The sequence below is a fragment of the Nerophis ophidion genome, linkage group LG04, assembly GCF_033978795.1.
Source record: "Nerophis ophidion isolate RoL-2023_Sa linkage group LG04, RoL_Noph_v1.0, whole genome shotgun sequence".
NCBI lineage: Eukaryota > Metazoa > Chordata > Actinopteri > Syngnathiformes > Syngnathidae > Nerophis > Nerophis ophidion.
In genome coordinates this window covers 54,897,390-54,912,389 of record NC_084614.1, presented here as the reverse complement: position 1 = coordinate 54,912,389, position 15,000 = coordinate 54,897,390, and the positions used below count along the sequence as shown (strand labels likewise).

Genomic DNA, 15,000 nt, shown 5'->3' with positions numbered 1-15,000 from the left:
GAACAAAGAGGAAAAGAACCATCAGGATTGTTATAGGCGCAAAGTTCAAAAGCCAGCATCTGTGATGGTATGGGGGTGTATTATGCCCAAGGCATGGGCTACTTACACATCTGTGGAGGTACCATTAATGCTGAAAGATACATACAGGTTTTGGAGCAACATATGTTGTCATCCAAGCAACGTTATCATGGACGCCCCTGCTTTTTTTAGCAAGACAATGCCAAACCCCGTGTTACAACAGCATGGCTTCATAGTTAAAGAGTGCGGGTACTAGACTGGCCTGCCTGTAGTCCAGACCTGTCTCCCAAGGAAAATGTGTGGCGCATTATGAAGCGTAAATTACGACAAAGGAGACCCCAGACTGTTAAACAACTTAAGCTGTACATCAAGCAAGAATTGGAAAGAACTCCACCTGAAAAGCTTCAAAAATTGGTCTTCTCAGTTCCCAAACGTTTACTGAGAGTTAATGATTATTTGCAAAAAAAAAAATTAGTTTCTCAGTTCGAACATTAAATATCTTGTCTTTGCAGTCTATTCAATTGAATATAAGTTGATAAGGATTTGCTAATCATTGTATTCTGTTTTTAACAGAAAGTAAATGGGACAATGAAAAGGGAGGATTACCTCCAAATTCTTCTGGACAATGTAAAATCATCAGCCCGGAGGTTGGGTCTTGGGCGCAGTTGGGTGTTCCAACAGGACAATGACCCCAAACACACATCAAAAGTGGTAAAGGAACGGCTAAATAAAGCTTAGAATTAAGGCCTTCCGAAAGTCCTGACTTAAATGTGTGGACAATGCTGAAGAAACAAGTCCATGTCAGAAAACCAACAAAATTAGCTGAACTGCACTGCAGCGATTTTGTCAACAGGATTGGTCAAAAATGCAACAAGAAGCTTGCCAGAATAAGAGTTGTAGAAATTATTAGAAAGTCAAGACAGCCATGAAACTTGCATATTTCATCCTGGATTAAAATAGTGAAACAATAAAAAAAGAATGCAGTACTGTAAAGCAGGGATGTAACGTTAGCTTAATTAATGTCTTTCTAACCACTGTTTTAAACATCATTAAACAATAATGGTGGATTTTTTAATTGTATATGCTCATAAACTAGTGATGGGGAAAAAAATGCATTAAGTAATCGATAAGTAACTTTTTAGTGGTGGTTCTATAAAACTGACTCAAGATCAGTTTTGGGTGGCAGCCTGATTTGGATTCAGGGTTTAGTTGACACAGCAAACAGGACACGCCCTAATGTTTCTTTCACTTTCAGTAGCAGAGCAAACGCTATTAGGAGACGCACAAATACTGCCATCATGTAAAGACGCTGCCATGTGCATTACAAGGTATAAGTGAGGCCACTGAAACCTTTTTAATGTCGCTGAGTGCGAGTCTGGATGGACTCAATCAATGCAGGCCAAAGCTGCTGCTCTTGCTCATGTGGTTTCTCTGCTTCCATTAGTCTTGATGGAGGCCGGAACTGGAGATACTATAGTGTACACTAATCTAGTTGGAAAGAATTACTGCTACCAGCAAGTAAGCGCATCATGATCTGACCATGTGCAGCACATGCTTGCTTTGCAGCTCTTGGACATTCCGTATTTAGCAGTATAAAAGTTGAAGATGACAACTGTTGGCATCACTTCACAAAGCTGCTAAAATAACATCTCATGTCCATGCAATCAGTGAAGTAAAGATAAAACAGCAACATACCATTGCATACTTCACTTTTTTATTTCATGAGACAACAACTTCACATAAACACTTTTGTTTTGTCACAACACAACTCATTCGTTCACATTTTACACACAATAGCAACACATAATATATCACACCATGGAGGTAAGAGGGAATGAAAGATGCCCCTCATTCCTCTTGTCCCTTTAGTCATGTGCACGTTCCCATGAGACTTTCCGTCTTTGCAGCACCTGACTTGTTTTATTGCAACATGATAGAGGAATAAATAAGAGCTGAGTGGTCCATATTACAGTTGACAGTAAACCAACAATGTCAAATGTGTGCACGTGATATGGAATGTCAACAGGGGAGAGTAAACACAAAAGCAATTCACATGACATTCAGAAATAGGACCATTTAATCTGCACTTTACTACACTATCACGCTTGGGGGCGGGGCTTGAGAGGTGAGGAAGAACTCATTCCTCCAGGGTCCGGAAAGCATTCTGCATGTCCTCCAGCAGCTGGGAGTACTCTGCTTTTATCTTAGCTTCACCATCCTTGACAGGGTCCTGACAGACACAAAACACCATCTCATGATACAATGTTTGCCAACACATTATAAAATCTTTGGTAACCCATACGAAAAATGTTTCCTAAGCCATTTTAAAATGTTTGCTAACACTAGGGATGTTTACCGAGTACTGGTATTTTGTGGTATCGGTTCCTAATTAGGTAGGTCCATGAGGACCATGAAGATTCTGGACTAACGATACCGCTATCGGTATTTTTGGTTCCAGCTGATCGACGTATTTAGGACATGCAGTCACATTCAATTCAGATGCCGCCGCTACACATTCACTTTCAGTTTTAAATAATGACAAATAAGGAAGCAACATCACACAAAAGTTTGTGCCACAACAACATTTCCCCCTCAAAAGTTCCTCAAAGTTACGCATTCTGTGTCAGTTTGAAGTGAACGCACTTTATTCACGACCACGTTTTATCCACGGTCCTCCTTGCGATTCATTAATCCATAGGCCAATATTAATCCACGCAAAAAATGTATATAATATAAACAATCAAAGTTGCTTTTGCTGAAATGTGTTTCAATTAGTTTTGTCTTTTGACTACAAACAGGACGATCCAGCATTACACTTGCAAGACTCAATATGGCTTCCGGTCCGTCACTCAAATGAACACATTTGCAACATGAACACAAATAATTCCCATTTTTACAAAATGCACACACACTTTGATTGTATTGATTCATATCAGAGGTGTCCAAACTTTAGCCCGCGGGCAAAATGCGCCCGCGCCATCTTCAATTTGGCCTGCGATATGATGGCACGGTGTGTTCTTATTACTTTTTAAGTACCCAAGGGTTTGACAGGTGGAAAATTGTCACACTTTTGAGGACCGTGTGAAAAACTCAGGTCAATGACCACAATGTGTACTTTCTTAACATTACAAGTACAACAATTACTTATATGACCCAATGCAAACAACCTTTCCGAGTCATGGTGCAGAATACACATTCAACATACTCCCGCTTGAAGCCAAACCGCCGCCAGACGATGCACCCTGTGCTGTTTTTCTTGGGAATTATTCCTCCATTTGTTACTAGATTCGCACTCTCTCTCTCGTATTACCACTCACCACGCACTGTTAGCATCACAACTAATGTTACCCATGTAGCTACCTCTCTGCTCGGGGAGGGCGTGTGACTTTGCACACTTGACGTATGTAAGATGGTGCGCTTGTTTGTTTCTGTGAGAAGGTGAGACAAGAAAGAGTGGGAAACGCATGCAGTGTAATGCCTGTAGCTAAAAGCAACTGTGTGAAAACGTATACTCGAATATCATGATATAGTAATTATCTATATCGCACAGAGACAAACCCGCGATATATCGCCCAGCCCTAGTCCTGATGCATCTAAGATTCAATCATTTTCATCACCCCCCGTATGTTCTAACCGTAGTCGCAGACATATTCCAAAGTGCGTTTTCGTATTTAAAACGTATCAGTTTTTGAAATAACATCATGACTGTGTTCTCGCAAAAATTCAGAATTTTTTGGAGTGAAGTTGTAATATCACAATTATAAGCATATTTTTGATATTCCCTCTTTAATATCCAAGATTATTTTTGTTGAGTTATTAAATTAATACTTTTTCCTTCAACAATTACAACTAGATTTTTGACAACAATGTCGCGAAGGTACATTTTTCATATTCATTCGTTAAACTTAATTTCTTCTAAAATCATGATTGCTTTCTCATAAAAGTCACATTGAAATTTTTTTGGATTACATTTCCAATATTAGAAACACATGTTTGATTGTCCCTCTAAAAATTCCAACATATAAAATTATTTTTTGTTGTTGTACAATCACAACTTGATTCCTGAGAATAATATAAGCGTATTGTTTACAAAAATAGTTTTTCAAAACTTATTTGGGCTATTTTTTTAAAGATGTATTTCAGTGTAAGTGTGGCCTTTAGACTCTTTTATAAAAAAAAAAAACACACACAGAAAATAAAATGTAATCCATTAGGAATATGTTATGTTTCTGAGGCAATCAGGGAAGAGAAGCAACAATACATACCTTAAATTTCATGGAGCTGACCTTATACAAGATCTCCCCCATGTGCTCCCTGATCATGGCCCAGGTGATCTTGTTATCACTTTGTGCAGTCGACTCTACGGCGTGTCGGGCCATGTCGTAAAATGCGATCATGTTGGAGAGGATGCCCACAGTTTTGTAGAAGGGACAAAACCTGTTGGTGGAGGCGGGACAGCGTCAGATGAAGACGCTTTTCATCAAGCTGTTTAGGTTTTGTAGTCACCTGTCGTAAGGTGTGTAACCATTCTGCTGCAGGAAGTCATCTTTGATGAGCTTCGCCACTTCCAGTGTGATCTTGTCAGTCTCCGCCAGAGAAGCCTGACAAACAAATGTAACCATGACGACGATGTTCTCCTAGTGTCTTACCTTTACCCCTCAGTTCCTCACCTTCCCTACGAGCTGCACGATCTCAGCCAGGTCCTCCTCTTCCTGGAGGATCTCTTTGGCTTTTGTACGAAGGGGCACAAACTCAGGGAAGTGTTTGTCGTAGTATTCGTCCAGGGCTCGGGTGTACTTGCTGTAGCTTATCAGCCAGTTTACAGACGGGAAATGTTTTCTCTGAGCCAACTTCTTGTCTAAGCCCCAGAACACCTTAGAGGAAAATGAAATAGGCTCACACACCAGCATAAAGCAAAAGTGGAACGTTAAGTAATGATTACTTACCTGAACGATGCCCAGAGTGGCGGAGGTGACAGGGTCTGAGAAGTCTCCACCAGGGGGCGACACACTAGTCAAGTTAGCATATAAATATAACTAATGCCCCACATAATTTTAATAAACTTGTAAATTTAAAAACTTACGCTCCAACGATGCTGACGCTACCTTCTCTCTCAGGGTTACCCAAGCATTTCACGCGTCCAGCTCGTTCATAGAAGGAGGCAAGCCTGGCGCCGAGGTAGGCCGGGTAGCCGCTGTCTGCACACAACAAAATTAACGACGGGGTTCACAAATTCGTATCTTCTTTGCCGTATAAACAGGTTGCACGTGGCATGAACTCACCAGCAGGCATTTCAGCCAATCTTCCAGAGATTTCTCTCAGAGCTTCAGCCCATCGCGACGTAGAGTCGGCCATCATGCTGACGTTGTAACCCATGTCTCTGAAGTACTCAGACAGTGTGATCCCTGCAGATGGCAACATTTCATCAAGATCTTACTAGAATACCAGACAGTGATAGATTCCAGCTTTACACATGCCTTGTGTGTGAGTACCAAGCAACTGTTTGGGGTAAAGACATACATACATTACTTTGCTGTTTCAGTCATCTGTAAACTTCAGCTTTACATATACCGTTCATGCTACTTATCAGCCTTCTATAGCAGTACGGCCTTTATTACTTTCTCCTTAAACTCCAATGTACATATCAGCTTTACAAATGCCATGTCTGCTGAATACCATGGCTATTTATTAGAGGTAAGGTTTTTACTACTTTCTCATTTAACTTCACTGTAAACCTCCACTTTACAGAAGCCATGTGTGCTGGGTACCAGGGCTCTTTATTAGAGGAAAAGTTTTTACTACTTTCTCTTTTAACTTCACTGTAAACTTCAGCTTTACAAATACCAATTCTGTTGAGTACCAAGACTCTCTGTCAGAGGTAAGGTTTTCACTACTTTTTCATTGAACTACACTGTAAATGTAACTTTACAGATGCCATGTACTTTATGATGACTATCAAGCCTATCCTATTTAGACTTCATCTTAACAAATGATTGGTATGCTTGGTACCCGGGCTAATTATTAGATGTAAGTCTTTTACTACTTTCTCTTAAGTACACTGTAAACTTCAGCTTTACAGATGCCATGTATGCTGAGTATCAAGCCTATCTACTGTCAACTTCAACCTAACAAATGCTTTGTACGCTGGGTACCAAGGCTTTTTATTAGAGGTAATGTTTTTAAAACCTTCTCTTAATTCCACTGTAAACGTCAGCTTTACAGATGCCATGTCTGCTGGGTACCAGGGCTCTTGATTAGAGGTAAAGTTTTTACTACTTTCTCTTGATTCCACTGTAAACTTCAGCTTTACAAATACCATGTCTGCTGGGTACCAGGGCTTTTTATTAGGTCTTTTTTTTTTTTTTTACTAATTCTAAGGTAAACTGCAGCTTTACAAATACCCATTCTGCTGAATACCAGGGCTCTTTATTAGAAGTATTGTTTTTACTGCGTTCTCAATAAACTACACTGTAAATTTCAGGCGTACAGATGTCATGTATTCTGAGTATGAAGCTTATCCACTGTAAACTTCAGCTTTACAGATGTCATGTCTGCTGAGTACCAGGGTTCTTTATTAGGGGTAAGGTTTTCACTACTGTCTTCTTTTAACTAGACTGTAAATTCAACTTTTCAGATGCCATGTATGCGGGATATCAAGCATGTCCATTGTAAACTTAATCTTAATCTTTCTATGCTGGGTACCAGGGCTCTCTACTTGGGGTAAACTTTTTACCACGTTTTCTTTTATACGAACTGTGAACTTCTACTTTACAGATGTCATGTAATTTGTGTACCAGGACTCTTTATTAGGAGGTATATTTTTTACTACTTTCCCTTTTAACTTCACCTGCCAGATAAAACGCCTCCATCAAGGGTGAGGCTTTTATTAGTATTATTAGATTTGTTAGAAATATTTGGCGTGTGACTGAACTTTGCACTTTTTAATGCTTAGTACCTGTATAGATAGAAGCCTCTCTGGCAGCCACAGGCATGTTGGATGTGTTAGCAACAAGTGCCGTTCTCTTCATGATGCTCTCCACTTTACCATCAACTTCCATCGTTAGCTGTAGGGAAGAAGTAGTGCGGTCGTTTACAATTAACAGTTTTAATCACGGCCTTAATTTGTCCAAGTGTTGTTGTTGGACTAACCTCTGGGAAATCTCGCAGCACCTCCGACATTTCATTCCCACGCTCTCCACATCCAACGTAGACGATGACATCACTGTTGGAATACTTGGACAATGACTGGGAGATAACGGTCTTTCCACATCCAAAGGCGCCGGGGATGGCTGTGGTGCCACCTTGCACGCAGCTGCAAAAGCAAAGACAGCTGTTTTTTTTCCAAAGCACACAGCACAAAGACAAGAATTTCTTTATAAAATCATCCTCACGGGAAAAGAGCGTCCAGGACTCTCTGACCGGTGAGGAGGGGATGATTGGCAGGCAGCTTCTCCGTCACTGGGCGGATTTGCCGCACCGGCCACACCTGCACCATAGTGAACTTCTCCTTCATTCCTTCAAAGTCCAGCTCCAGAACCACATCCTGAATGCAACAATGGCAGACACTCAGTTGCTTCCTATTCATTCTTATGCATTTTAATGTACACTTACAGAGACGTCATAGTTTCCGGAAGGAGCTACGTAGGTGACGGTGCCTCTGCTGCGAGGTGGAAGCATCAGTTTGTGTTTAATGAGGGAGTTTTCAAACACCATGCCGTAGATGTCGCCACCAGTAACGTGACTGCCAACCTTAAAAGGGGAAAAAAAACATTTGTATTTAAGCAGCTGGAGGGCAGATAAAGTGGATATAAAAGAATCTGCCAGTAAAATGTAAAAATGGATATCAAAGAATCTGCCAGTAAAATGTCAGCTTTTTATTAACAAAAAAAAAATCATGGTGTTAATAATTGGTAAAAAAAAATCCTAATAATTACATAATACATAATACATAATACTATAGTTGCACTCAAAATTGGTCAACTTTCCTATTACAAATTACGTTTAAAAAGAGTGCCAATTTAAAAAATAATACTGTTTGAAATATTAGTGTTGAACAATTTAAATTGTTTTATTGGTTTGGCGTAAACTACTGCAAGTTTATGGACTTTGCAAATACAATAGAATATGAATAGAAATTATAATGAGGGCTGAATATTTTGGCGTACAACTGTAAATTATTTCATTGTCACATTCCTGCCATCATTAAGCCTTCACTGTACAGGAGATTGATTTAACAACATTTTAACATTCAAATCAGAGGAAATTAATGTAAAGCACTGTATAACAATACTTAAATACAATCAAAGTGCTTCGTCTTTAAGGGGGAACTGCCCTTTTTTGGAATGTTGCCTATCGTTCACAATCTTTAAGAAAATGAGATGACTACAAATTTTTTTTTTTTTCAAGCATTCTAACTCATAATAAACGTAAATAATAAAAACAATCATCCAAAAAGCGGCAACAATACTCAATTTACATTTTGTGACTTTAATATTAACCAAGTATTACTGATATTTTTATAGTAAGCGCTAATGCAGACAAACTATTTAATGCAGCACCGTGATCACGAGCGCTTGTGTGTCAATGTTGACAAGATCGGCTGTTCAGCTGCTCCTTTGGTTCTTTGCACTTCAAACTATTGTATAAAAATAGAAGGACAAGGATGTATTCAGAGAAGTTAGGACACTTTGACAGACAATTTAGACGGCGAGAACATGGAAAGACGTTTAGTTCCGCCCCACTTTTCTTTGCGAAGAGTATGAGACATTCTTCATTAAATGTGAATAAATGAACATCTTAGCAGTCGGCAACTTAATGACAGTAGACATTGTACAGTAAGTGAAGTTTTATTAGGTCTGTTGTCTTTCATGAAGTCTGCAGTGAGTAGTAATCAGTGAAAAAAAAGCTAAGATTGTGATGCATTTCTTTAAATTAATGCGCCTCTATTGATTAAAATGAGCAAATTAGGTAAATACTAAATGTTATTGTAAATGTGTCCGGTACTACATTACATATATACTTACATTATGTATACACAACCTTAATAGAGATGTTTGAATGTTTTTAAGGGCTTTTTAGGCAGAAAAAAGCGGCTCCCATAGGCTGTATTGTAAGCGGACATGAGATCGCATTTAAATGAAATGAAAAATAAATACATCCGTCGTCATATCTTTCATAAGGATTGTAAAAGATAGGCAAAATAAAAAAATAAAAAACGCAGTTCCCCTTTAAAGACAGACAATGAATGGAAATTGTACTGTATGGTTTTACAAAGCAATACTGGCACCTAGTGGCTTTTATAGATAGTGCTGGAATTTAGTTGTCTAGTTGTAGTCAACGAAATTACACAACATTTTAGTCAGCTAAATGTAAAGGACATTTAGTCAACTCAAACATAAAGTATAAAAGATAAAGCCTCTTTATTTGAAAGCACATTTATTTAGATTACTGGAAAAGCATTTAACATAAATAAATGGGTTGTACTTGTATAGCGCTTTTCTACCTTCAAGGTACTCAAAGCGCTTTGACACTACTTCCACGTTTACCCATTCACACACACATTCACACACTGATGGAGGGAGCTGCCATGCAAGGCGCCAACCAGCACCCATCAGGAGCAAGGGTGAAGTGTCTTGCTCAGGACACAACGGACGTGACGAGGTTGGTACTAGGTGGGATTTGAACCAGGGGCCCTCGGGTTGCGCACGGCCACTCTTCCACTGCGCCACGCCGTCCAACATAAAAGTACTATGATCATAAGATCAGAAATGATGTATGTACTCAGTCATTCTTTACTCCACACATCAATGCATGCGTGCATATATGAAAAAAAAAAAAAAGTATATATATATATATATATATATATATATATATATATATTTCAAGTACTTTTCTATTTGTTTACGTTACTTCTATGGCAAAGCAGGTATGTAAAGAATGTGTGTTGTGAAATGGAGTTACGATGCATGTGTTCATAATAATTTGTTTATGAGCAGGAGAACCTGAAGCAGCAACTACACATATGTGGTGGGGCAAATTTCCTCCATCCACCTTACCATTTTCAACCGATTCTTCATATCGGACTCGCAGCGGGCAGGAACCTTTCATTTCCCATTAAATGTCAGTTTCAAATAGGAAAAACTGCGTCCACTTCCTATTTTTGATGCACATGGGACGCAGGCACGTTGGACTACATTAAAAGTTGCCATGCCTTTAGATTTACCATTAACTTTAAATGGTTCCTTGAGGCAGAGAAAGTTCCTTGACCATTTTTTAAAAATAATTTGGTAATACAGTAGAATTAGCTTTTACTTACAGTTGTGTATAGGTAACGTTGACTCTCCTGCTGATGGCATTATATCGTCATCACGACAAGTGTCCTCTTCACTTTCTCCCACATTTCGATATGGAAAAATGTTAAATCCATACATTTTCGTTTTGGTGGCGAGACATCAAAATTCTTATATCACAAGGAAAGGCCTTTGATTGGCTCTCCCTCAAAACTAACTCCGGCCCCCTTTGTCTTATGTATGTTGTTAAAGAGCTGTAATTTTATATTACGAACCGTCCCACCCATCTACAAGACAAAATAAAGTATGGTTGGATTTCGTTTGCCAATATTTTCATCTTGTGTTTATTTGTTGACTAAAATGTAAGTTAATCTTGTTTTTGTCATAGTTAACGTGCATCTGTTTTGATTAGTTTTCATTTTATGTTAGTCAGAGGAAAATAGGTTGTTGACGATATGTAAGACAAAAATATTAGTCAATGTAATTAACACTAATATAGCCACACTTTTCTTACCCGCAGACTCTGGTTAGGATTAAACTCCCATTTGATGTCTCTGTTTAGGGCTCCGATGTTAACTCCTCTCGGGATGTAGATGCTTTGCGTGATGTCATTGATGTCTTTCAGTGGACGCTGGATGCCATCAAAGATGGAGCCCATTACTCCTGGTCCCAACTCTACAGAGAGGGGTTTACCTGTGCGAAGAACAGGATCACCCACAGACACGCCAGCTGTTGCGCTAAAAGTCAGGGAAACCAACTCAAAATCATCTATTTTCTATGCCTCTTGTCCTAAATGGGGTGACTGCCAACCCTTAACACTTCCACACATAGCGAGATAATCCAAAAGATATTCAAACCCGGATTTCCTGATTGTGAGGCAGGATACAAGTCTCCTCATAGACCTGGATAGTGGCCATGTCTCCTTCCAAACGGATGATCTCTCCCACCAGCTCACTATGGCCTACGCGGACCAGCTCATACATGGCGGCCCCAGCCATCGCTGTAGCAGTCACCACTGTGGATAGGAGATAATATTAGGCCTCAAAATTCGCTGTTGATCAATACATTGCTACTGGAAATAAGGATCTGCTATGTGCAGTGAACTGCAGTTTTACCGGCTCCATTTTTTGCATTAGCATCTAAACTAGTGGTCTCAGACATGCGGTCCACGGGCCAATTGCGGCCAGCGAGACGTTATTTTGCGGCCCCCACCTTAATATGAAACTTTAATGTTAGTGCAGCCCTCCAGTTTTATATGAATGGCGCTTGACAGCGTTGTGTTATTTGGGTCCAAAATGGCTCTTTCAACGTTCTGGGTTGCCTACCCCTGCGTTAGTAGAAAAGCGGCAGAGACGTTGCCATGGATATGAGGGTTGTCTTACGTGCCTGGCTGCAGTCACACCGCGACACCTGTCAGTAATAACAGTCCCTGATAACCTGACCAATTCAAACCGTTATTTGTTTTTTTTGTTTAATTTGCATTGCCTCACACGATGAACATTACATATATTTGTATATGATGCCGGATAACACGACGGGAACCGTCACTTTTGTGCTCGCAGAACGACACACATTGCGGAAATAACATTATTCTCCGTGCGTCGGCTAAATACAAATATATTCCACAATCCCAAACATGTCTTCTTCAAAGCCTGCAGTGAAGAGAAAGGTTAGTGATGAGCAAAGACAATTCCAGAAAAAGTGGGAGATGCAATATTTCTCTTGGCTTCACGGTGAAAGAGGGGTTAGTGCGTCTGCCTCACAATACGAAGGTCCTGCAGTCCTGGGTTCAATCCCAGGCTCGGGATCTTTCTGTGTGGAGTTTGCATGTTCTCCCCGTGAATGCATGGGCTCCCTCCGGGTACTCCAGCTTCCTCCCACTTCCAAAGACATGCACCTGGGAATAGGTTGATTGGCAACCCTAAATGGTCCCTAATGTGTGAATGTGAGTGTGAATGTTGTCTGTCTATCTGTGTTGGGCCTGCGATGAGGTGGCGACTTGTCCAGGGTGTACCCCACCTTCCACCCGATTGTAGCTGAGATAGGCGCCAGCGCCCCCCGCGATCCCAAAAGGGAATAAGCGGTAGAAAATGGATGGATGGATGGCAATATTTCTTTGTTGAGCACAGGGGCACCCCGACGTGTCTTATTTGTACAGACAAAGTTGCGGTGCACAAGGGATACAATTTGAAACGTCATTATACAACTAGACATGCTGAGGAGTATGCAACATTTATTTAAAATAATATTTTCTTGGCCCGGCCTCACCCAGGCTCTGCGTCCAGTGGCCCCAAGGTAAATTGAGTTTGAGACCCCTGATCTAAACCATGTGTATGTAATGCATGAATTAAAAGATAAAGCTTTAGACACCCGAATGCATATTATTTTCCCACAAGATCAGTAAACCATACCTGGTCCAGAAACTCCATGGACATATCCAAACTGGCTTTCTCGCTCCGCATCCCGGATCTTTGGGAGTTTCGAGGTGTCCATCTTGACAGCTGTTCTTCTGAGAGAACCAGTGAGACATGCATGAGGCGCCGACGGGCAATTTAACCAAGCTGATCAACATCATCTCAAATGACAACAACAAGCCAGTGGACATGATGATGGGGCCGATGCTGCAGTATGTGAATGACCGAGCCTGACAGCGCAGAGTCACGAGGTTACAAAAATGAGGCCGCTAAGCCTTTGATAACATACTGTATATTATTACCGTTTTGTTTGTGTCACATTCGCTTTCTCGATTCGACCATTTATAGCTGCAAAGCTGATGAGTTACTGTTCATACGCGTACAAGTCAGCTGACTAGCTATGCTAGCAACGACAAGCTAACGTCATCAATGCAACAAACCTAATAAATCGACATTACGTTCGGAACAGCTGGCGCTCCAGTAGTACGGATAAGAAATATAAATCGGTTCAAATGAAACAATAGTGCTGCAACATATGTCCTACCTCGCAGAGATGTACAGTTATCCAGATTCGTTAGTCGCGTCTTTGAAGAGAGAAGCTGAGCTGCGCTAATCACCTGACAGGCACGGGACAGTCACGGGAAGCGAGCAAACATCGTCATTCCGGCTCAGACGGACGCCCCAGCGCCGCCTGTGAGTCACTTGTTTGGAGCCAAGATGGCGGCTAAAGCGCCCCAGTTTCTGAGTCAGGAGGTTGACGGTTTATTACGCTACTGACACCTGTTGGACATTATTGATAGTGTCATCCAACCACCGAAATGACTTGGCGCTTGTGTTTATTGGGAGTTTTTAATAAACGAATATAAGAATACATTGCATTGGAGATGAATAAATTCATATAAAACAGAATATTGCTGTAAAATAAGTTAAAGGTATTCATCAAATGTTAATTGTGTTTCATAAAAAAACTCAAATTGATGCACAATAGTGGACAGATTTAAATAATTCAGGGATCAAGGCTTTTTTTATTGTCTTCTGTGAGGATTTTATATTTAGGGAAATTTAAAAAACTACAATACAAGAAATATTGTGAAAAAATATTGGAAAAGGAATAAGTTGTTAACGCTGACAAGTGACCAATATGTTAACAGTTTTAAATGTATTAATTTTACTGAGTTGAGTTTAAAAAGTAGGCTTCACGGTGGGAGAGAGGGGTTAGTGCGTCTGCCTCACAATACGAAGGTCCTGCAGTCCTGGGTTCAATCCCAGGCTCGAGATCTTTCTGTGTGGAGTTTGCATGTCCTCCCCGTGAATGCATGGGTTCCCTCCGGGTACTCCAGCTTCCTCCCACTTCCAAAGACATGCACCTGGGGACAGTTTGATTGGCAACACTAAATTGGCCCTGTGAGTGTGAATGTTGTCTATCTATCTGTGTTGGCCCTGTGATGAGGTGGCGACTTATCCAGGGACGCCTTCCGCCCAATTGTAGCTGAGATAGGTACCAGCAGTAGAAAATGGATGGATGGAAGTTTAAAAAGTGAACAATTTGCACTTTTTTCCTGTGTTTTGAGAACCACACAGACTATAAGTCTTAAATGTTACAAATACTCAAAAAATTACCATGGAAATTTAGGTTGGGAAATTAAAAAAACTACAATACAAGAAATAATATTGTAAAAAAATATAACAAAAGGAATACGTTGTTAACGCTGACAATGTTAACAGTTTTATATGTATTAATTTTACTGAATTAAGTTTAAAAAGTGCATAACCCAGCGAACAATTAGCACTTTTTTTCTGTGTTTTGAGAATCACACAGACTAAGAAGTCTTAAATGTTTCAAATTGACTCAAAAACTTACAATGGAAATTGGTTTAGGTTGTTATAACAATGATACATTTTATTTATAACGCACTTTGTATATCTGGAATCTCAAACTGCTAGAGTTGAAAAGAGACAAACAATATAAACTAAAATGGGATTAAAACCTAATTATCAAAACATATTTTACATCAACATCAGTCATAGTTAAGTGCAGTACCTGCAGATACTTTTTAGAAAAGTGCTTTTTTTAAAGATGCTTTTAAGCTAGATCTTATTTCATTCATCTCCTTTGATAATAAAATTATTAAATAAATCAATAGTATCAACTTCTCAATAGTAATTAAATCTGGGAATAGGGGGAGGCAAAGAAAATTTCCTTCTGGGAGATTATGACCAAAAAAATGTCAATGCACTAACATGCAAAGACAACACAAGGGGCCGTCATGTTGAATATA

The 15,000-nt window shown here is 39.9% G+C and overlaps 1 protein-coding gene across 1 annotated transcript; it reads right to left on the bottom strand.

Moving 5' to 3' along the window:
- Positions 1-1,710: 1,710 nt before the first annotated feature.
- On the bottom strand, positions 1,711-13,425 carry LOC133551570 (V-type proton ATPase catalytic subunit A). Its single transcript, XM_061898398.1, has 15 exons — positions 13,266-13,425; positions 12,719-12,816; positions 11,194-11,322; positions 10,822-11,036; positions 7,630-7,767; positions 7,410-7,561; positions 7,168-7,330; positions 6,974-7,082; positions 5,301-5,423; positions 5,102-5,216; positions 4,965-5,028; positions 4,689-4,892; positions 4,525-4,619; positions 4,284-4,455; positions 1,711-2,248 (listed from the first exon to the last, which is right to left on the bottom strand). Exons 2-15 carry the CDS (start codon positions 12,798-12,800, stop codon positions 2,156-2,158), a joined length of 1,854 nt encoding a protein of 617 aa, XP_061754382.1. The 5' UTR covers positions 12,801-12,816; positions 13,266-13,425; the 3' UTR covers positions 1,711-2,155.
- Between the last annotated feature and the right edge of the window lie 1,575 nt (positions 13,426-15,000).

What these genes read in the sequence shown, in the direction of transcription:
- LOC133551570 (XM_061898398.1), bottom strand. Translation starts at nt 12,800, where the DNA reads ATGGACACCTCGAAACTCCCAAAGATCCGGGATGCGGAGCGAGAAAGC. An exon ending in CCATGGAGTTTCTGGACCAG is followed by an intron (nt 11,323 to 12,718) that starts GTATGGTTTACT and finishes TCCTATCCACAG; the next exon opens with TGGTGACTGCTACAGCGATG. An exon ending in GTCCTGGACGCTCTTTTCCC is followed by an intron (nt 7,331 to 7,409) that starts GTGAGGATGATT and finishes TTGCTTTTGCAG; the next exon opens with CTGCGTGCAAGGTGGCACCA.